This window comes from Quercus robur, chromosome 11 (assembly GCF_932294415.1).
Source record: "Quercus robur chromosome 11, dhQueRobu3.1, whole genome shotgun sequence".
In the NCBI taxonomy this organism is placed as follows: domain Eukaryota; kingdom Viridiplantae; phylum Streptophyta; class Magnoliopsida; order Fagales; family Fagaceae; genus Quercus; species Quercus robur.
Genome location: NC_065544.1, coordinates 24724988 through 24749088, shown reverse-complemented (window position 1 = coordinate 24749088; position 24101 = coordinate 24724988). Strand labels below are relative to the sequence as shown.

General features: G+C 33.7%; 3 protein-coding genes across 6 annotated transcripts in view; all 3 read right to left on the bottom strand.

The window, feature by feature from the left end:
- LOC126705329 (MADS-box protein SVP-like) overlaps positions 1-24101 on the bottom strand; it is a 151523-nt gene that overhangs the window by 2563 nt on the left and 124859 nt on the right. The window lies entirely within an intron of this gene.
- Positions 1-24101, bottom strand: part of LOC126705325 (MADS-box protein SVP-like) — a 95216-nt gene that overhangs the window by 17771 nt on the left and 53344 nt on the right. The gene's annotated exons all lie outside the window — the stretch shown is intronic.
- On the bottom strand, positions 10572-23330 carry LOC126705331 (MADS-box protein SVP-like). 4 transcript variants are annotated; one of them, XM_050404255.1, is made up of 10 exons: positions 23192-23326; positions 22922-23000; positions 22150-22343; positions 14971-15049; positions 13686-13750; positions 13492-13591; positions 13355-13396; positions 12398-12436; positions 12178-12302; positions 10573-11255 (listed from the first exon to the last, which is right to left on the bottom strand). In XM_050404255.1, the coding sequence occupies exons 3-10, from the start codon at positions 22329-22331 to the stop codon at positions 11060-11062; spliced, it is 828 nt and encodes a 275-aa protein (XP_050260212.1). In that variant the 5' UTR covers positions 22332-22343; positions 22922-23000; positions 23192-23326; the 3' UTR covers positions 10573-11059. The 4 variants fall into 4 exon arrangements, with proteins under 4 accessions (XP_050260214.1, XP_050260213.1, XP_050260212.1 ...); XM_050404257.1 differs by lacking the exon at positions 22922-23000 and having other exon boundaries at positions 10572-11255; positions 23192-23330; XM_050404256.1 differs by lacking the exon at positions 22922-23000 and having other exon boundaries at positions 10572-11255; positions 23109-23301.

Genomic DNA, 24101 nt, shown 5'->3' with positions numbered 1-24101 from the left:
GATTAGGGTTTCTAGTCTACTTCTCTCAGTATATAAAGGAAACCCTAAGCACGTTTTTATGAGGCTTTTCAGAGAGAGAAGAGTGTGCCTCTTTTTTTTTTAGGGTTTTGTTCTTAAAAAGCTCTCTCATATCTTCTACTGGTGTTATTACTTGAGGAATCTCAAGATCTGGTATTGTAGAAGTTTCTGCCTTCTCTAGTCATCAAAGGTGCTGATGATCTAAACCTTCAAGGGTGGTCTTGGAGTCACAAACAGGAGAGTTTGTGTTGCTAAACCTTTGAGTGAGATCTCAAAGTCACAAAAGTGGGTGTTTGTGTTTTGCAAATGCCAAAGAAAGAAGGAGTCCGTGGTCTCGGAGTTTGCACATGGTTGTGTCAGTAAGTTTCTACTGGTGGATAGCAATAGGATGTTAGTGGTCTAAGTCGCTATTGTAAAACTTCGATTCTTTCTAGTGGATTTGCTTTTTACCTTGAGGATAGTTAGGTTAAATCCTCCCCAGGTTTTTTACCGGTTTGGTTTTCCTGGATTATCATATTGTTGTGTTTTTTATTTTCCGCTGCTATACATTGATATGATATATTTGTGTTAACCTAGATTTGTTAATTTGACTAAGTAATCACTTGACTAATTACCTAGGTTAATTCAGTTGTGTTTTTAAGGGGTCTAAAAACGTACAAGTGATATCAGAGCGGGTAGCTCTTTTGTTTTAGATCTTTTGATCTAAGAGCTGATCCTTGACCCCTGTTGTCATGGATAATTTGAAGTGTATTTCTGATCATGTTTCTGGTCATGCTTCTGTTGATTTTATTGATGCCTGTGAAACTCTTCGTAATGAATTATTGAAATCTATGAAAATTGCTAAGAAATTCAAGGAAGAGTTAAAATTAGCTAATCTTGAAAAAGATGAATTAATTGTTAGATTAGATGAATCTAATAAAAAGAATGAATTTTTGAGAAATCAAATTTCCTCTTAAGATGAAAAGATGAAAAGCTTGGAACAAAAGTTAGTTGAATCTAAAGCTAAAATTGAAAATTTGACTAGTACCAAGTCTGCTGATAACAGAAGTGTTTCTATTTCTCTTAAACTTAAAACTGAGAAAGTTTATATCCCTCATTTTAAGAGGAATAATAAAGAAAATGTTTATTTTGCTAGGTTAGACAAAGGTAAAAGTTCTGACGTAGACGCTGAAATTTCTAAACCTAAATCTAAACCTACTATTAGAGAGCATAATAAATCTGTTTTTGTGCCTACCTGTCACCTTTGTGGTGTTGTTGGTCGTATTAGACCAAATTGTTCTTTGTTGAGGCAAAAACCAAAATCCGAGACTAGATTTGTTGTTAGGAATACTGATATTCCTAAATTTGTTCCTGTTTGTCACTTTTGTGGTGTCTCCGGTCACATTCGTCTTAATTGTCATAAATTGAAATTTAAGCATTCAGTGTTTTAATCTAGGATATGTGATGATATTTCTCCTACAATAAATCCATATAAATTGTTTCTGTTAGGTTGAATTTTATCAACCATCTTGTTGGCTTTATTCCGTGTCAAATTTGTTTGTATTTTAGTAATTAGTAACCCTGTATTTAGGTGGGAATCATGTAAAGGTAGTGAGTGAGAGTGTGTGAAGAAATGCTCAAGATTGTGTAAGGATGCAGAGACTCGCAGCTGGAACTCGCGGGTGACTCGCGACGGGCAAGCCGCCAAAGTTTGCACATGTGTGAAACATGCAGGGGAGCTGAAAAGTCATGCCAGCTGTTGCACTACAGGACAAAAGTCCCAGGCTGGCCAGGCCGTTAGGTCGCGGCTTGAACTTGCGACTCAACCTAGTCGCGAGGCTAAGTCGCCAGACCATCCTGTTTGGGAAAAACTGACTTTTCACATTCCTTCTCACCCTACTATATATAGACCCTTATACCCATGATATTTAGAGAGCTTCTAGAGAGAATTTTGAGAGAGAAACCCTAGAGAAAAACAAGATTGATTCATCCACAATCTTCACATAGAGACTCTTCAAATTCCTCTACTCTCTTCCTCTCCATTGTCAAATCCTTGAGAGGTACATTACCAAAACCTTTTCTCACCATACCCATATCTGTGAGAAGGCCACTTGGTGTTTAGAAAGTAGTTAAGAAGAGACCAATTTCATATTGGTTGATGCTATGGTCAAGTAGCGGAATCCAGTAAGCTAAAGAAGAAATAGGTTCGGCGTATCCTCGTTTGAGTAGGAGCTTTAGAGGGTTTAGGTACATTGGGTAGATTAGGCTTGAAGGGTCTTCTGCTGTTCATGTATCCCAACTACATTCTTTAGTGGATTGTTTATCGCTTGGAGGGCGGCGGAGAGGTTTTACGCCGAGGGCTTCAGTTTCCTCTTCGATAACACATCGTGTGTTGTCCTTGTGTTTGCATCTCTCTTTCCTTAATTTCTTTTATTTAATTTCTGCTGTGGATGTGATTTTACTTAATTTAGATTGTTTATCAATTCTATTTTAAGCTTATGTTCATATTCAGCACATTAATTGTTTGACATTAAGCTTGAATTGATAATTTGTACATTGGGGGTCTAAACGTTCATAGTGTTTTATACACTGTTTGAATTTTCAGTTTCATATTATTTTGAAAAATTTAAGCTTGTTGGCTTGTGAAAGGAATTTGCAGAATTTCAGTCTTTCTCAAAAAATTGGTGTAATCCCTCAAATACACTCTGCTTCACATGGATTTTCACCTACAAAAGCCGAAGACTCGTGCTAGATGGGTGAGAAAAGATTCTCTAAGGTGAGTGTTGCTGACTTGCCCCTGATTTAATTATTTCAATTATTTGTGGACATGTTTTGTTTTTGTTTTTGGTTGTTTTATTTTTCTTGAAGATTACATGAATTATGATATCTCTCTCTTAATTTAGAACATGTTTGACATTGTGGAGAAACTCGGATAGTATGTGTTATATAAGTGCTAAGCTATTTTTTATTTTGTGTGAGTATGAACTAGTTTATACATGTACTCATGGGTTAATTAAGAAATTGATATTTCTTATTTATGTATCCTCTATAGCTTAGTTAAGCACTGTCATGCATTGCATTTACATTGTTCATTTAGCATAATGTGTGTTTTTTTTAGTCATAAATTTTTTAAAACCAAAAAGATTTATGTGTTTTGTATTTCACATCTTGGATTTAAAATTAAGGATTGGCTATATTATTTTTATATAACATGTTTATGTACCTTGTTTAGCTTGGATGAGTTTCTTTTATTGTACCTTACTAGTTTGAGTTTTGTAGTGCATATTGTGTAGGAGATGTTTATAGTTTTTGATCACTTTGTCTTGATCTTGAAGTCACATGTCTTTGATTGTCGGACTTGAACCTTTTGAGAAAGACATAAATAACCATCTCACAACTATTTATTAGCAAATCATGAACACCTTAGTGCATATCGTAAGATTTTATACTCGAGAAAGTGTAGCACATGCACAAAAAGAACATAAGGTGTAGCCTCGGTTTAAATGCTAAAATTGGTGTGTACATTATTGGGCTTTAATATCTTCACAATCAAATAAAATTGGTGTGTACATTATCCTGACTAATTTAATAAGTTTCTGATCAAATAAAATTGGTGTGTACATTATGAGGCAAATCAAGAAACTTACATGATTGCAAGCTTTTATTCTAGGAGATGTAGGAGTTATGTGATGTAACTCTTTTGGTGATAGTCTCTTTCAAATTCTATATGATGAATTTTGTAGAAATTGTGATTGATTTCTATTTATATATCACCTCACATGTATCTCAAATTTTTGCTAGTTGCACACACTACACAAGTTACTCTTTATTAAACTTGGTACATTATATTGTGTGTGATCTTGTTGTAGCCATCCAAGATTAAAGTTCCTTGATTTTAATATAAAATGTGTTTAAAGTTTGAGACTTGAGGTCAAATTGATTGAAAATTATTTTTGGAAGATAATTTAAGTGTTTTTGAAAAACTTTTATCTCATACTCATGCATTTCATTCATGAAATACTATGCTTTTAGGAGTTTCTGCATTAAAACGCTTTGTTTTTCAAAAAATTGATTTTTCAAGATTTTTGATCAATCGAATCTGTTGCTCGACCGATCGAAATTGCGATAAAAATTTTGGTTTGAATCTACCTAGCTCGATCGGTGCTCGATTGATGCTCGACCGATCGAAACTGAAAAATTTTCAGTTTTTAAGTATTTGACCGAATTTTTTTTCATGCATCATTTATGTTTAGGATTCACATGCATTGCATTGATTTTTTTGAATCCATCTTGCAGTTTTGCAGTCATATCTCTAATTGTTTTCACATATAACATGCATACACTTTACTAAATTGGGTACTCAATTTGATTTAAAAATTGATTGATTAATTTTTGAGTCCTTTGTACATTTTAGTATATGCTATTTTTACGTGTGAACTGTAGAAAATATTTTTCTTAAGAGATATGATGGATAATCAATGTGCAAATATTTTCTCTACTCATGCAACTGTCTATGAGTCACATAGTGTCATGTTTGCATTTATTGAAAGAGAATATTTTTTCTTCATGTGTATCCTCAACTTAGTTTTCTTAAGTTTGGTTTGTGTGTTTTTATTTTTTGCCACCTCCTATTTTCCGAAAAACTGTTTTTCCCTACGCTTGTTTTGTGTTTCCTATTTTTATAGGAATAGAAGCTTGTTTTCAACCTTTGTTGTTCATAGGGGGAGTTGTCTTTATTTTCTATAGAGTTGAATTGTTTTGTGTTCCCTTGATTTTCTATTTTCTCTTATCCTTTATTGCATATGTTTACTCTTTATTGAGTTGTCTTTGTCAATACGTGACAAAAGGGGGGAGATTTTGATGAAATGTGAGAATATGTGGGAATCCTGTTTGATGGAGCAAGATTTACTTGAAAGTATACATTAACAAATTTAGACCTTAAACAAACAAAGTGTACTCAAAAGCCCCATTCTTGAAAAAGAAATGCGAAGGCAGACATGTACTACTTCAAAGGTGTTAGGTTCTAAAAATTTAGAACAATTGACAAATCGTGAACACAAACTTGTTTAGATATAGATCTTAAAGTCTATAGGTATTATTAGACAATGTTCAAGGTGATCCAAGTCAAGATTCAAGAACATACAAGCTGCAAGAAGAAGACTTCATAATTTATCTGGTTCGATCGATCGAAAGACAGGCTCGATCAATCGAAAGTCTTATCTGCAGAATTTTAATTAAACCCAAACAGCAGTTCAAGCCCATTAAAGATTAGGGTTTTTAATCTACTTCTCCCAGTATATAAAAGAAACTCGAAGCACATTTTTATGAGGCTTTTCAGAGAGAGAAGAGTGTGCCTCTTTTGTTTTTAGGGTTTTGCTCCTAAAAAGCTCTCTCATATCATCTACCGGTGTTATTACTTGAGGAATCCCAAGATCCGGTATTGTAGAAGTTGCTGCCTTCTCTAGTCATCAAATATGCTGACGATCTAAACCTTCAAGGGTGATCTTGGAGTCACAAACAGGAAAGTTTGTGTTGCTAAAACTTTGAATGGGATCTCAAAGTCACAAACGTTGGTGTTTGTGTTTTGCAAAGGCCAAAGAAAGGAGTTCGTGGTCTCGGAGCTTATACGTGGTCGTGTCAGTAAGTTTCCACTGGTGGGTAGCAATAGGATGTTGTGATCTAAGTCGCAATTGTAAAACTTCGATTCTTTCTAGTGGATTTGCTTTTTATCTTGAGGATAGCTAGGTTAAATCCTCCCTAGGTTTTTTACTACTTTAGTTTTCCTGGGTTATCATATCGTTGTATTTTTTATTTTCCGCTGCTATATATTGATATGATATATTTGTGTTAACCTAGATTTGTTAATTTGACTAAGTAATTACTTGGCTAATTACATAGGTTAATTCAGTTGTGTTTTTAAGGAGTCTAAAAACGTACAAAAGGCAATCACACATAGATAAACAAACCTATTGCAGAATTGTGATTCAATTTCATGCTCTGAATTGTCATCAAGAACTCAAACTATGCAACTTAAGGAACGGAGCAAACCCTACAAACATAAGCACAATTGTCAAAGTATAAATATATATGTTGTTTAAGGATTACCATGTCATCGATATTGGAAGAAATTACGGGAATTACTAATACTTTTTCTGCTCTTCAAGCATCTGAGTTCCAGTTCATCTTATGCAAATTATCAATAGTATGTCTTGCCAAGATCAATCTCTACTGTACAAGCAACCTTTCCCATCACCTTCTACTTTAGTTTCCATTGAAACAAATTTGATTTATCCATAAACATGATTTAGCATCCAAAATATACCACATACATACTCTCTTTGAATCAACTAATGGAAATAAATTGGTCTTACAGAAACTTAATTACAACTCTTAGCTAGGATTTATATTTTACTTCGACATGGTTTTTTTTTCTTTTGTATTTGAGAAAAGGGAATCTATGTATGCTTCTTCATCTTCACTATACTTCAAATTCATTTAGGAAAAGGTAGCCTGCAAGACATAGAAACATGCACTAAGGCAAATGGTTTCTCTATAGTAGCAGCATGCATTTCTTGGCATGCAGTCAATGATGAGATTTTTTTTTTTTTTTACAAGATAGAAATTCTACTTTAGCCTAATCTAAGTATATATGTGTGTGAAACTCCCTCCTAGAGACTTGAACCTCGATTCTTACCCCCCCCCCCACACCTCACAAGCACTTATACTTGTGGAGTGACTATCGCACCAAGGGTATGCAATGATGTCAATGATGATAGTTAAGTTGCTACACAAACAGACAAATTGTTCAAAGATGAGTTGAAAATGACATCACCTTGTGGTTACAACCATTAATTTCACCACCAAATTTATCTTTCAGTACTAGATAAGCCCAAATTTACTTTAAAATGGATTTAAGAATATATTGTTAGAAGTTTAACTTGTTTTTAATTAACCTTACATAAATAAGTGGGAGTTTCATAAGTTAAATGTAGTGGGAGGTTTATTTAAGTTATGTGTGGGATTTATGAATGTAAGAGTTAGAAAAATAAATGTAGTGGGATTTAAGAGGTTGGATGGTGTACCATATAAAGCTATTCATCCGTCAAGTTCTATGCAAGATTTGAAGAGAAATACAAAACATTAAAGTGTTCTAACTCTTCCCTCCCCACTCTCTCCCTTTATTTAATTTGTGAGTGTGAGTCTATTCTATACACTAATTAGTGTGTGAGTGTTTGTGAGAGTAAGAAACGAAAGGCCCATCAATATTTTTGTTTTATTTCCAACAAAGTGGTATTAGAGCCAATTGGTTCGTGGTGAGAATGGCTATTGCCAATGGGATGGTATCATTCAAATTTCCTCGACTTACCAAACAAAACTTTGGAAATTGGAGTATCCGAATGAAGGCGTTGCTCAGATCCCAAGATGTGTGGGAGATTGTGGAGAAAGGTTATGTGGAGTCACAAGATGAAGAATCTTTGACTCTAAACTAAAAGGAAGCCTTGCAAAAGGCTTGGAAGAAAGATCAACAAGCTCGTATGTTGATTTATCAAGGTTTGGATGAAATCATGTTCGAGAGAGTTGCAAATGCAACTTCATCTAAGCAAGCATGGGAGATTCTTAAAAACTCTCTAACAGGAGTTGATAAAGTGAAGAAAGTTCGTCTTCTAACATTGAAAGGCAAATTTTAAGGTTTGCACATGAAAGAATCTAAAGGCCTGTTTGGTAAGAGATTTCTAGTAACGTTGTTTGTATTTGTTGGAAATACATGTGGGTGAAAAAGTGTGAAAATACGTATAACGTTGTTTAAACACTAAAAACTGTTGTTTAAATAACAGTAACAAACGGGTCCTAAATCAATCTCAGATTATTTTTCATGGGTGTTGGCAATTATAAATCAATTGAAGAGATATGGTGAGAACTTGGATGATGTCCGTGTGGTAGAAAAATTCCTACGGTCATTAACTTCTAAGTTTGACTATATCATTGTGGTGATTAAGGAATCAAAAGACTTGGAGCCAGTGACCATTAACCAGCTCATGGGATCATTACAAGCCCATGAAGAAAGGCTCAATAAGAAGAAGCATGAACCTTTGGAGCAAGTCCTACAAGCAAAGCTCACCTTGAATGAGAAAGGGTGGCGTGAAAGTAGCCAAAGAGGTCGAGGACATGGACGTGGTAGAGGGAGAGGATCTGGAGGAAGGAATGGTCAAAACTCTCCCAATTATGAAGAGGGGTCAAAGTTCACGGGTCAAAGTTCACAATCCACAAGAGATCATGGAAGATGAAGTTTCTCAAGACCATACAGAAGAAGGTATGATAACTCTAACATTAAATGTTATAATTGTCAAAAATATGGACATTATGCTTCTGAATGTAAAAATGTTGCTGACACTGTTGAGGAGAAAGCTAACAATATTGAAGATAAGAATGAAGAAGTGGAGCCGACTTTATTGTTGGCATACAAAGAAGAAGACAGAGAAGAAAATGGTGCGTGATATCTTGACTCTGGTGCTAGCAACCATATGTGTGGGAATAAAAGGATGTTTATGGAGATTGATGAATCGGTGGTCGGGAATGTTACCTTTGGTGACTCATCCAAAGTTTCAGTGAAGAGGATAGGTAAAATTCTTCCGTTTAAAGAATGAAGATCATCAATTTGTTTTTGATGTATATTATGTGCCAAGCATGAAAACTAATATTTTGATTATGGGACAACTCCTTGAGAAAAACTATGATATCCAGTTGAAAGATCGTAGTTGCTTAATAAGGGATCATAAAAATAATGAGATGGCTAATATGCCTATGACAAGAAATAGAATGTTCTTGTTAAATATTCAACATGATGTTATTAGATGTCTGAAGGCTTGTTTTAAAGATTCTACTTGGCTTGATATCTAAGATTTGGGCACTTAAACTTTGGAGGACTACAGTTGTTGGCAAAGACGATGATGGTGAGAGGATTGCCTTCCATTGAGCATCCTAACCAGTTTTGTGAAGGATGTCTCCTTGGCAAGCAATCAAGGAAGAGCTTTCCAAAAGAAGCTAGTACAAGAGCAACCAAGTCATTGCAACTTGTTCATACTGATGTGTGTGGACCTATCAAGCCATCATCACTTAGTAAAAGTAACTACTTTCTTTTCTTTATTGATGATTTTAGTAGAAAAACATGGGTTTATTTTTTGAAGTAGAAATCTGAAGCATTTGGTGCATTTAAGAAATTTAAGGCATTTGTAGAAAAGTAGTGGCCATGAAATTAAGGCCTTAAGATTTGATAGAGGAGGCAAAATCACATCAAATGAATTCAAAGAATTTTGTGAAGCAAATGGGATTTGCCGCCCTCTAACAGTTCCAAGGTCACCACAACAAAATGGTGTCACAGAAAGAAAGAATCGTTCAATTCTTAATATGGCCAAAAGCATGTAGAATAGCAGGAAAATGCCTAAAGAATTTTGGGCTGGAGCTATAGATTGTGCAATCTATTTGTCCAATCGTTTCCCCACAAGAAGTGTACAAGAAAAAACCCCACAACAAGCTTGGAGTAGGAAGAAGCCTACACTTTCCCATCTTCGTGTGTTTGGGAGCATTGCATATGCACATGTACCAAATTAAGAGAGATCAAAGCTAGATGATAAAAGGAAGAAGTATGTGTTCATTGGCTATGATCCAAGCTCTAAGGGCTATAAGCTCTATAATCCGAGCACTGGAAAAGTCATTGTTAGTCGAGATGTGGAATTCAATGAAGAAGGCACATGAGATTGGAGCACCCAAGAAGAAGAGAAGTATGATTTCTTTCCTCTATCTGAAGAGGAAGATCAAGGGAATGAAGTTCACGAAAAGCCTATCACTCCACCTCCATTACCAGCAGCATCGTCTCCCATTCATGAAAGTCCATCATCATCGTCATTACTAGAAGGAAGTTTTAGTGAAAGACCAAGAAAAAATGAGAAGTCTCCAGGATCTTTACAATTCAACAAAGATTACAGATGGTGTAACACTTTTTTATCTATTTGCTGATTGTGAACCTACAGGATTTTTTGAAGAAGCGGTGCGAGACAAAAAATGGAGAGATGCTATGGATGAAGAGATCAAGGCAATAAAGAAGAATTATACATGGGAACTTGCAACTCTTCCAATTGGAAAGAATACAACTGGTGTAAAATGGGTGTACAAGTTGAAGAAGAATGCAAAAGGAGAGGTAGAGAGATACAAAGCAAGATTGTTTGTGAAAGGTTGTAGTCAATGACAAAGTATTGATTATGATGAGGTATTTGCCCCAGTTGCTCGTTTGGAAACTATAAGATTGCTAATTTCTTTAGTAGCTCATAATCAATGGAGAATTTTCCAAATGGATGTAAAATCCGCATTTTTGAATGGCTACCTTGAGGAAGAACTTTATGTTGAGCAGCCTATTGGCTATGTTGTAGAGGGGCAAGAAGATAAAGTTTTGAAGTTTAAGAAAGCTCTATATGGCCTAAAACAGGTACCAAGAGCTTGGAATAGTAGAATTGAAAAATATTTCCAAGTTAATGGGTTTTCTAAATGCCCACATGAACATGCGCTTTATTGTAAGGTGCATAAAAATGGAGATATTTTAATTATTTGTTTGTATGTAGATGATTTGATTTTTACAGGCAACAATCCAAGTATGTTTGAAGACTTCAAGAAAGCAATGACTTAGGAGTTTGAAATGATAGATATTGGACTTATGGCCTATTATCTAGGCATTGAAGTGAAGCAGATGGAGGATGGGATTTTTATTTCCCAAGAAGGTTATGCAGAGGATATTCTCAAGAAGTTTGAGATGTTAATTTCCAATCCAGTTAGCACCCCTGTAGAATGTGGAGTGAAGTTATCAAAGCACGACGATAAAGAGAAGGTTAATCTAACATTCTTCAAGAGTTTGGTTGAAAGTCTCAGGTATCTAACATGCACAAGACCAAACATTCTTTTTGGCGTTGTACTAGTTAATCGTTACATGGAAGCACTGACGATGACTCATTTGAAGAATGCCAAGAGAATTCTTCGCTATTTAAAAGGTACACTGGATTATGGACTATTGTATTCACCCTCTAAAGATTTTAAACTTGTTGGCTATAGTGATAGTGATTGGGCCGAAGACACCAATGATAGAAAGAGTACTACTGGTTTTGTATTCTATATGGGTGATATTGCATTTACGTGGACGTCCAAGAAGCAGCCAATTGTGATGCTTTCCACTTGTGAAGTTGAGTATGTTGTTGCTAACTCCAGTGTTTGTCCTGCAATTTGGCTTAGAAATTTGTTAAAGGAGTTGCAGATGTTGCAAGATGAAGCTATGAAGATATTTGTGGACAATAAATCAACACTAGCTCTTGCAAAGAATCCAGTCTTTCATGACCGAAACAAACACATCGACACAAGGTATCATTTTATTCGAGAATGTATTGCAAGAAAGGAAGTTCATCTTGAGTTTGTGAAGTCACATGATCAAGTTGCAGATATACTAACTTAACCACTCAAGTATGACACATTCAACAAGCTACAAGCCTTACTTGGAGTAATCAAGAAAACAAGTTTCAGGGGGAATGTTAGAAGTTAAACTTCTTTTTAATTAACCTTTCATAAATAAGTGGAAGTTTCATAAGTGAAATGTAGTGGGAGGTTTATTGAAGTTATGTGTGGGATTTATGAATGTAAGAGTAAAAAAAACAAATGTAGTGGAAGTTAGAAGTTGGATGGTGTACTATATATACCTATTCATCCGTCAAGTTCTATGCAAGAGTTGAAGAGAAATACAAAATATTAAAGTGTTCTAACTCTTCCCTCTCCACTCTCTCTCCCTTTATTTAATTTGTGATGCTAAGTAGTGTGTGAGTGTCTATAAGAGTAAGAGAGGAAAGGCCCATCAATTTTTTGTTTTATTTCCAACATATAGTACGTTAGTACTTATTGTAATGCTAAATCCTGAGAAATAATTAAACCTCAGGACAGATTTCTTAGTTTGGTCAAGTTCCTCTATTGAACCACAACTACATGCTTTAGTAAATATAAGGCCCCTAAATATTGAGGTTTGATGTAAATATACTTGGATTGAATCCCGAATCTTATTTCATACTTCATCCAGAAACGACCCCCCCCCCAAAAAAAAAAAAAAAAAAAACAAAGAGAAGAAGAGAAAACAATGGAATTTTACAAACTTACCCCAACTTGAGAGAAGTGTCTAAACTGTCATTGTCTTGAGGAGGATCAGATGAGTTGCAAATATTACTGATTGACTCAGATGACTGACCTTGTTCAAGTACATGTGTTTGAGTGCTAAACATATTCTCCATATGTGGAAGAGACATTGTTTATGACTGAAATAGAAAGGGGGAAAAATAGAAAACAAAATAACGAAAAAAGAAAGAGAGAGACCTATTACCTGTTTTAATCGTTGGTTTTCTGCCATCAATTGGGCTCCCTGCATTAAAAGAATAAGATGCACAGAAAATTATTAAGACATCTTAGCCTTAAACACAAAATACAATATGTACCAAACTTCTTATAAAGGTCCATCATAAGAAATTGATACCCTTTTATGGGGCAATCAAAATTGTTTTAAGTCAGGTTATATAGGATAAACAATTTAACATTCAGTTCTGAAATTATGAGGACAATAATTTCAACTAAAGGTTCAATGGTGGTTGCTTGCCATGTGAATTCCTTTCTCTACGGAGTGTACATACAAAGACCTTGGCAAAAGGCTGAAAAAGTTTTACAAATCCAAGACTTCTCAGCTATATTTTTTATGAAATGTACCAAATTGCATCAACACAATTCATTTTGGATGATAAAATAGTTTGTTCTACAACTAACTCATAATTTAAAACTATTTACTCACATTTACTAACAATATGGATTTAGTGCAGAAGCTTATATTATATTATTGTAGTCCTAACACAGTCCTAACTATATTAATGTATTCCTAGGGTTAACATGGAGTTAGTCTACTATTAATTCCCTTCAATAAAAACATTGTAATACACATAATTCAATGGTAAAGATGTGCTTAAGACTTTCTACTGCTAATGTAGGCCTCTAAGATCAAACCACTTTAATTTCTTGTGTTCCTCTGCAAAAAATAATAATAATAATAATAATAAAATCCTTGGGTTCTTTCTCTCTTACCTTCTCTTTGTCTCTTTCTTTTCACCTACTATTTCAATATTTTACCATGATAGCATTGATTATGGAGCGGCTCATCACTAAAGCAAAGATATTTTTCGTTGAAACTATATGACCTTTTGCTTAAGGGCACTGATCTATTCCGGAAACCCATTCCCAAAATTATAATAATTCTGTGAAATGTCTTGCACAAATTTAAAGTTCGGAACATTACCTTTCGCTGAAGGACAGTGATCTCTTCCAGAAATCTTTCACCCTGAAAGACAAAAAGGTTTCTGATATTAAGAGAATATAGATAAATTTCAACACTCCACAAGCATTATAGCAAACAGAGATAACACAAAGACAAACCTTTGTTTCTAGAACACGGCTCAGGCCTACTTCAAGCACTTTCTCTAGTTTCTGTAATTCTTCTATATCCATTCCATGGAGCTTTTCTCCCTTAATCGTCCTGTTAGGTGTACACATTTCTCAACATTAATTTAGTGTGGTATGTGCATGTCTTTACAGTAACAAGTTGATAGCAAGGTATGCAAGTTGCATACCTCAGTTCACGTGTTTTCTCCTCAATTTCCTTGCTCAACATGGTGTAGGAGGTACTGTTCTCAAGCTAACATAAAGAATTTCCGTTCATGAACACTTTTTTATCATGTGATGTGAGCACTTTTAATATATCTATTGTTCTAAAATATGTACACAATTCCAATCCAGCTTTCAATAAGAAATTTAATGCTGCCCTAAATGTTAGGGCCATCATTTTGGGAGTGCCACAAGTAGTCTACGTGTTTCAAAAAAATGTTCCTATCTTTTCTTATGGTGGTAAAATTTCAATAAAATGTAAGTTTCAAAATTGTTATGAAATTTTAATGAGAATGGATTAAGAAATAATCTAGATAATTTTTGCTTATGACAATGATAAAATTTTACTGCATCAATATTAAATTGAAACAATTGGAATACAAAGATGGATACATGGAAATATATGTAAAGATAAGTTTCAAAATGAGATAATCCGCTTAAAGTTAGGAGTGGCCCTATTGATGAAAAGCCGAGGGAGAGTGACTTGAGATTTGGTCATGTTCAAATGAGAGCAATTAATGCACCAGCATAAAAGAGGAAGTTAATTTAAGTTAAGGTAATGGAAAAACGGTAAATGAAAACCAAGAATAACATTGGTACAATTAGTTAAAAAGGACTAGTAATGTAAGTAAGTAATAGACACTACATATTCGGATGGAATAGAATGAAGGAAAAACACGTGGCAAATCCTAATATATTGTTAAGGATCCATAATTGACTGCAAAAAATTTGGGACTAAAGATTTTTTGTTGTTGGATGGTAGTTTTAAGATATGGCTATGGCCTATGCCACTCTTTGGTCAAATTCTTTCATTTAGGCATTCGTTAGTCATTAATTTTTGTTGTTTATGATAATTATTACTTTTTTATATAACTCGTAATTTAAAATTCAGAATAAGATCTCCTCTATTTTGGGACGTTTCCTAGAGTTTTTAGGATTTTATTTATAATTTTGACTTTTTTGGAAATTTTTAATATTTCTAGCCTAGTTTTTTGCTTGAAACCAATTAGGGTATTTTAGGATCTACTTGCCTATTTATATGCAACCATCAAGGTAATTCAAAATTTCATTAATAAAATTTCTATGGTTTTTTTCAAATTTTTTTTTTCTAGCGGACTTCAAATTTATCCTTAGGAATTAAAGGAACTTCTTGTAGATTCAAAAAAGATTATATTGAAATACTGATCTGTTTCTTATGACCTTTTACCTGCATGACTTATTCACCAACTTAAAAAGTTCAAAACATCATACCTGCAACTCAGGAGATGGTTGGTCCATTTTTCCAAGATTATCCGAGTGTAGATTATGTCTTTCAATTACCTGCTGCATACTTCATACAACAAAAGGATAGCCCATTCAATTATTTTCTCTCTCTCTAATTTTAATAAAATGAATATGAGGATGAACTTATAAACTACTATAAAATACTGCTATTTCTGACTCAAATCTAAGAAAAGGAAATTTGAGCTGGTGACTGAAGAATTATTTATCTCATGTTTGCATATTTGCTGTTGTATCCAGGCTAACTGCGTTCTCAATTAAAATGTGAACCACAAATGATATTGACACAAACTATACACAAACTTCTAATTGCAAACTATAAAAGGTGAACATTTATATGAACCCACAAATTATTTATATTGATTGACACAAGGGGTACATTAATTTCTTATTTACAAACATCAAATAAAATGACTTAAAACTTTTTTGATTTGGTTCTAGCTATTGCATTTAGATGTTACAACAATTAAAAATTACAGCTTGCAGGTAAAATCTCATAGAAGAATAAAATCTACATCCATAAGGAAGAGCTTTGCACTATTACAGCAATGAAAAACGTATGCAGAAAGTGTTAGTTTGTACAATCTCCATTTTGTTTGATATGGTTACAGAATCGATGTGAGTGATAATAAATAACATATTGTAGCATTTTAATATTATGTAATGAAGACATTGACTGCTATCTATTTGAGTGTTTTAACAAAGGTAGGTATAATACGTTGAATAAAAATTCTCTACAAGAATTGCTAAAAATATAATGAAGATAGTGCGTCAAAATAATTTCAAAAATATTATAGTTGAAAAAAAGGGTAGTATTAGTTGTGCAAGGAGTAATGTAATAGAATTAGTGTGATACTAATACCCCGGATTATCTAGATTGGATTGGGTTAGTGTGTTTTGTACGGACGCATGTTGAATTAAATATTGGACGTTTATTAGCTCTATCTTCTTCTTCTTCTTCTTCTTCTTCTTCTTCCTTTTTTTTTTTTATTTATTTTTTATATATAAGATAGAAATTATATTCTAGTTTAATCTAAGTGTATATGTGTATGAAGTTTCCTTCTACAGACTTGAACTCCGAACCTTGCTCCCCACACCCCACAAACACTTATGTTTGTGGAGTAACCATTGCGCCAAGAGTGCACGGTAGTTTAGCTCTATCTTAGTTATATAATCAATTACAAGAAACATTAAGCCATAAGGAATGTTCGAAAAAGAAAAGCTTGAGGTCCGGAATAGATCGCTCAATATCTTCATAACAACGACTATTTCTCTCCCTCCAAAGACACCAGATTCAGCCATAAGGAACAATGGACCATATATAACCATTTCGATGACGATCAAAGCTACCTTGCTAACACCCTAACAACCCCAAAACAGTATGAGGCATAACCCAAGATACTCCAAATAAACCCAAAACCATAGACCATAGATCCATAGCAACAGGACAGTGAAGGAAGAGATGGTCAATCGATTCACCATTACTCTTGCACATGTAGCACCAATCCAAAATCCACACCTTCCTTTTTCTCAAATTATCAATCAACAAGCATTTCCTTCAATGTGGGTGACAAACTGAACTTGATTCTAGTGTAATCGAGTGTGCTAGTGTTCAAAAAGATTATTTTTTTCCCTGATCCCCTTTAGATATAGTGATGATGAGGTCTATTAGTGTATAAGGAGTTTTCCTATGGTAATGATGCAGTACATATTAGAAATCGCATTACTAAGGGTAGCACTTGTAACACCCCAAATATTTTTTTAAAGAAATTTTTCCAATGAGAATAATATCTAAATTGGTCTTTTTTTTAATCAGTGTGGTTAACTATTTTATGGAGGAGTTTTGAATATTTGGGCATGTGATAGTATTTAGTTAAGTTTGGAATGGGCCAATTTAAATATGGGAGAAACTTTAAGGGTAAAGTTGTAATTTTGATCCCAAGATATTTTGGAACAAGTGGTCCACAATGCTCCCATCAACACAGCCCCTTTCTCTTATGGGAAATGCTAATGAGTGCCCTTAGGACACTGGTTAATAATTCAATTAAAGAAAGTTTTTATGGGAAAAGAAAAAAAAGTAATTAATGTTTTGACAGCTTTTTTCATTTCCCATAAAAGTGATGTCAAAACTTTCTTTAACTGGATTCTTAACCAGTGTCCTAAAAGCACTCGTTAGCATGACCCTTCTCTTATCACCATACGTATGCCCCTTCTTTCATTTCTCTATTTTCCTATCTCACTCAGCCACCGAAGCCCACACACATACACCCTCTAGTTCTCTCACTCCCTCACTGGTAAACCAGCCATCCACCACCACTTTTGGCGCATTTCACCGGAGAACCCCATTAGAAACCCCATACGCTCCATTCTCTCAAAGCTTTAAAGGTAAAACTCTTAATTGTTTGGTAGCTTTTCAAGTTTTTCTGAGATTTCTTTCTAATCTAAACTACATGAGTGGTATACATGTGATTGAGTACGTGGGTTTTTGATTTGGTGGATTTATTTGTTAAATGGTTAAGGGCTCTTACAAATGATGATCAATTGGGGTTTCTCCATGGTTAAAAACTTGGGTTTCCTTGAGCAAACCGTATGAGTTGATTTTGTGGAAGTTTGAGGTTTATTTTTGGAAGAGTGTTAACTTTGGATTTCTGAAATTGGAGTGTGAGCATGTGCTTTCTTTTTTTTGCATAACTATTGTTTGATAAGTTGTTTATATGAGATTTTGGGTTTGATTCCTTGTTCTTAATATGCTTTAAATCTGGTGGTTTTAATGTGAGTGAATTCTCAAATAATTTGGGCTAGTCTTACAACTATAGCAATTTTCTAAAGCTGTCATGACAGATTTGAGTCAGCCGCAATGCATTATTTTTTATAAATTACAAAAAAATCGTTTTGGGCTGAATTTTTGTGGTACATTGTATACATATAGGGGAATGTTCCCTTAAAGTTTTGAATTAATCGGATAACTTTTCATTGACCAAACAATTTTTACAAATGGCTGCCTTGTTATGTACTGAATCTGAAAGTAAGACTAAAACGCTGAGAAATTGTGGAATTAATCCCAAACCTTGGTTGATCTTATCTTTAGCTTATATGTATTACTTAGTACCCAAAGAGATTCATGAGTATGCCATATTATCTTATGATGCACGTTATTGCGGAAATGAATTTAAAATGTTTTGGTTGTATCAGCACTATGAGTTTCTTGGATGCTTGTTTGGTTCTTACTTGGGAAGGGTACTTGTCTTAGGATGGGCAAGCTAGACTTTAGGGCCTTTGGTTTGATTTTAGGGTATTGTTACGATTTATGGAGGTAAGTGTGATGGTACTTTGTGAAAGGCCTTGTTATTGATAGGTTTGATCATTGTGTTTCTAGGTTCCGATATTCTTGGTGGTGGACCTAGTGACTGGATTAGTTGATTTTGTGGTGCCCGATTGAGGTAAAATTGGTTGGCCTTCCGAGGTAAGTAGCTTTTAATGGGATTTTTGGAAAATAACCATGTTTTATAAATGTTGTTTTTGGGTCAAACACATTTTGGAAAATTATATATGGATATATGTTTTCTTAAAATTATTGTGTCGTGACCCTATTATATATTATTATATATGAAAAGTACATCATATTTGGTATTGCATTTGGAGAAATACATGAGTTGTTGATATAGAAAAATGAGCATATTTTATTTAATCTTTGATAAGGAAATCTTGGATGTTATGGTATATTAGAAAATTTAAAGATGCTTATCTTGTCTTGTTATGTGGGAAATTGTTAGAAAATATTTTGACAAGAATAAAGTTAAAAACCTTACAAACTTTGTAGAAGTTAGATTATTTAAGGTTTTCTGAAACTACTTGGATATGAACTATGTATTTCAAAGTAATGTAACCTGTGAGTTTATGTGGTTTTAACACCATGCCATGTGTGATTTCCCGGTGATCACCCAATTTGGTCTCCGTATTTTTTGTGAGAATGGAATCAAATCCAAGTCAGTGCCCTTTTACTTTGGATGACGTGTTCTTCCCTGTTGCCCATGGGGGGAAGAGGTTTCTTAATTGTGTGTCGGTGAAGCTGCTGCCCATGGGGCCAAGAGACCACATGCAAGAGAGGCCCTATTTGACGCGCTCTCTCTGCTGCCCATGGGGGGAGAGAAAAACCTTGAGGGTATGGGTGAGGTTGCTGTCCATAGAACCAAGAGTTTGCATACCAGAGAGGACAATATCATGCCAGTTGTAAATAGGTAGATCCCCTGACCGGTCTATGTGGTAGTATGGTATATTTGTGATAAAATTACCGTATGTTAAATTTTATGGCTTTGGAAATTGTATTGTTAGTGCTCACAGATTATAATATATGGTTTCATGGTATTTACTTTGAGAAATTGTGTTTCACCATTTAATCATTCTTGTTACATTATTACTAAAAAATGATCTTGCAGTATTCAGTTAGCAATTTCCCAAACTAAAACATGTTTTGCAAACTGTTTATAATCATGAAACTTGCATTTCCCCCACCCCCATTAATTATGCTACTTACTAGGCTTTAGCTCATTCCAATCTCCAACAGTTTTTCAGATAAATTAGCTACACGTCGAGCATGGAGCTTAATTTATTGGTGGTGATTGGCGTGCTATATTAAATTGGGAGACTTGGGCCATTAATGGTTAATGACTCAATCTTGCAAATTTCAACGAGATCATAATCAATTCTATTGGAGGTTAGATACTTGAGATCTGTTAGCCTTAGGCTTTGTAGGCCTAATTTCAATGTTGAGGTTGTGTATTCTAAAAGGGATTGTGGTTTTATGTTATCCATTTGGAGCTTTGAAATATATTCATGCATTTTGGAGGCACTGACTTGAGTTATTGTTTGTCATTGTATTATAGAGCTTTGACTTGTAATATGAAGAATTTAGTATGGTTATTTATTCTTATCATGTGTTGAGGAGAGGAATAGAAGGAAAAAAAGAATAAAAAATTCTCCTACGTTCTCGCCTTTAATGGTTCTTCCCTCACGCTTTGGACCATTTTGGGTTTGGGGCGTGACAGCACTAGACGCTTATTGGAGATTAATGTTTCCGCTCTAGGAGGCTCATTGGGAGGGAGATCAGTGTTTTTGATTTAGGAGACATGTAATATGTATGCCACGTGGACAAAGAAATATGCAAACAGCTAAAATAATGTCTCTTTTGGACAATCAGATTCTAAAACATAATTTGGAAGGTCTCTATTTTGCATTTACGACTATTGGACACATTTCCAAATTTTAATATTGCAAATTTATTATAATAATTTACTTCACCTATAAGACTAACTATACTCTATAGTTCTAAAATTAGGCTGCTAAAAAAAAATATATTCAAAAAATGAGTATAATTGATATGAGAATATTAATAAGGATATATGACAATACAAGGAAACATAGGATTCGAAATGAGAATATCTTCTTAAAGATAAGGGTGGCCCTTGTTGTTGAAAAGATAAGAGAGAGTCACTTGAGATAGTTTCATCATATTCAAAGAAAAACGATTAATGAACTGATAAGAAAGAGTATGATACAAGTTTAGGAGATAAAAAAAGATATAGGAAACAAAAATAACATTAATAAAAGTAGTAAAAACAGAACATGTCACTTAAAGAAGTAATGAAGATCATGGCTTCAAATAAATAGTATTACAGAAGAGAATATATGTTGTTAGCCCTAACTAGTTTATTAACTGACCCTAAAATTTTGAGAGTAAGGCTTAGCTATTGTTGTTGTTGTCATCACAGTATTGCTTATATATTTCACATAGAGTAGAATAATTTGTTTCTTTCTTCTCAATCAAGAAAACTTGACAATCTCAATATAATAAATTGCACACCCTTTGAACTTTCGTCGTACACTCAAAATGCAAGGCTAATGATGTTGTTTGTAAGTAGAATAACAATACAACTAAGTTGATATTAATATGTACATATGACTATAGAAGATAGTGAGAAGGGTTATTTAACGAGATCAGACCTATTGAAGAGGTCAATAATAAAGAAATTGCATAAATTAAGGATATTGATAAGACAACATTTTTTTTTGGTGTTTCACGATAAAGATTTGTCTTTTAAAGCATGTACAGTCCACTTCGCATTTCCATCCTTATAAAGTTGCTCGAAGCTCTTTGTCTACTTCTTTTGAAGTTTGTTTACTGAAAATTGTTTATCAAAAGAGATTGGATGGTGAGGTTGGGCTTGTTACGTACCTAGTTTAAATTAATATATAATAACATCCCTCATTTTTGTGTTGGAATCTCTAGCATTAGGTTTTATATATACATAAAAAAAAAAGTGTTCAAATTGGCATATGTTACTCTACATAAAAAATTATAATCCCAAACTTTGCTCCTAAGTTTGAGTCATATAATTTTGCTTGATATTTTATGAAGAAATCATTACAGAAATGCTGTGAATAGATTAGTCAGGATAACAAAAGAGGATTCAAAGAGGTGGAAGTGCAAAAGCACAAAGACCATTAGGCATTAAAGGAAGAGTTGAGGCAGCTAATTGAGGCTTTACACTAAGTAGATGCAACTCTAAAACTTAAGAAAAATAAAATGTTAGATTAGCAATATTACAAGACACAATAACCGGCTAGTAGAACTTCAAAACAAGTCTCCCACCCCCCCCCAAAAAAAAAAATAAATAAATAAGTAGCAGCAACATACGTTAAACCCTTCTAGGTGATATTAAAGTCTCTCTCTCTTCTTTTTTTTTTTTTTTCTTTTGGCAGTAACATAAGATTTTATAGTTCTTTTTTTTTCTTTATTTGATGCTACATAGTACAATTTTTCAATCACTTCACTTTCTTTTTTCCAAAAGAATTCATATTTTTTCTTCTTCGGCAGTAACCATAAGATTTTATAGTACTTTTTTTTTCTTTATTTGATGTTACATGGTACAATTTTTCAATCACTTCTGATTTGTTCAGCCTTTTTCTTAGAATCTCATTATTTTGAGCAGCTGGGTCTCTCATCTTCTCTCTCTCTCGCCTTAGAAATGATAAAATCATAGTGAATGCATGAAAAAAATCGATCAAGGAATGGACAATGACATATTATTCTATAAATAGGAAAAGGGTTTTTCTATAAGTAGAAATATGTATGAGACAAGAGATTGAAACCTTGAGCTGGCGTACTCAAAGAGCTTTCCAGTTGCAGAAAAGACCATGAGAGCAATATCAGCATCGCAGAGAGTTGAGAGCTCAAAAGCTTTCTTAAAAAGCCCCCTCCTCCTCTTTGAGAAAGTCACCAGCCTTGCCGTCGCGTTGTCGATCTTCTTAATCTGAATTTTCCTCCTCGTCATTTTCCCTGATAACTGATCACACACCCGTTACATCGAACCAAATTATCAGTCTAAACTAGTATTATAGAAATAGAAACTCTCTTTAAATAGAAAACTTCATGCAGAGAGGTACCAAATGTGATATATATATGTAGATCGAGAATATATAGTACGAAAATAAATGACTCAATGTTATGGGTTTCAGATGGTAAAAATAAAAATGAAATCTATTTATACTTGTAGGGAATAATTAAGTATCAGATCAAAGATAGAGAATGGGGAATTAATTAAGCTGGAATGTAAATCATGAACAAAATAACAAAAACAAAAACAAAAACAAAAAAAAACAAAAAAAAAAAAAAAAAAAAAGAAGAAGAAGAAAGCATTCATCAAAAAAATAAATAAATAACAAAATAACAATTAGCCTGTAGGCCCTGTACACAAACGCAAACTCGAACTCAATGTATCAGATTAAACTAGAAATAAATAAATAAATAAAAAGATTTTATAAAAACTTCATAAAAAAAAAAGATCTTATAAAAATATGAGAAATCAAACTGCACTTGCTCATCTAAAAAACGAAGGAAAAATAAAATAAAATCGAAGCAAACCTTCACACAAAATTTCGATTAATTTAGCAGATCTTCAACAAGTCTTGCAGTGATAATGGAGAGAGAGAGAAGGTTTGTACTGTGAAGAGAAAAGACAAAGGAAAAGAAGGGAAAGATGGGTTTTGTATAGAAGAATAAAAAAAGCGGAACATCGCCAAATTTAGCCAGGAATCTGAAACCAACCCACCTCATAGAAGGAAAAGTAAGCAGAACTGTAGAAGCACTATGAGGTAAGAGAAGAGGAAGAATAACAACAACAGTGAACCCTACCTATAAAAGCACTCCTAGTATATTCCAAACTAGCTGCTGTAGCTCATTGAATTTGCAAATTTTAACGGATGGTGGGAGATAAAGGGATTGGCCAGATTTCCTATTTTCATGTAGCATTGTGCCACGTAAAAAGTTGCACAATTTGTGGCACAACTTACACTGTGGCACAAGTTGTACGGCGTAGCATCCATTTATCTCCCATCTCGCTTTTACATAATACTCTTTTATCATTCACAATTGGTCACGTGATGTCACAAGTTGTGCCATTTTGTATAGCACAAGCATAACTTGGTTAATTACTACTAATAATTATTGCTCTATTTTGAGGATTGTAATTTCTAATTATTACTCTATTTTGAGGATTAATTGCAATTTTAATTATAGCATTAATATTGGTGGTGTCAAATTGTCATATTGCCAGATTTAACAACTAATATAAAAAAAATATAAGTAATAGGGCTGCATTAGTGGAGCTAAAGGTATAATTTTTGCTCGAGTTACAATGCACAGCCAATTGTTATACTAAAAAAATATTTTTTATTTGTCCTCTTATTATTATAATGATTATTTCCTTTTGGTTGTGATTATGGTTGTTGTTTATTGTAGTGGATATATTATTTTATTATATTATTTATATAATTTTAATGTGTTGAATGCTAAAAAAAAAAAAATCATTGATATTGAGTGTTTTGTAAAGTGATGTGGTAAAATAAATTAACTTTTTGTAATACCACTACAAAACAAGGAATTATAATAAAACTAAGAAAGCGAAACAAGGCAAGAACCAGTCATCGTGGAATTATCCATTACAAAACACCCAAAGGTAGAATGGGGGAGGAGAAAACTACAAAATTCTGGTCTTGGAATTTCATTTAGTAGTTACTGTTAAAGCATTAGTATTTCGATGGTT

Excerpts from the sequence above, each read along its gene's own strand:
- LOC126705331 (XM_050404257.1), bottom strand. The coding sequence starts at position 22,331 with ATGACGAGGAGGAAAATTCAGATTAAGAAGATCGACAACGCGACGGCA. Across the intron at positions 13,751-14,970 it reads AACCATCTCCTGAGTTGCAG|CTTGAGAACAGTACCTCCTA; the intron begins GTATGATGTTTT and ends TCTTTATGTTAG. Across the intron at positions 13,592-13,685 it reads GAGAAAACACGTGAACTGAG|GACGATTAAGGGAGAAAAGC; the intron begins GTATGCAACTTG and ends TACACCTAACAG.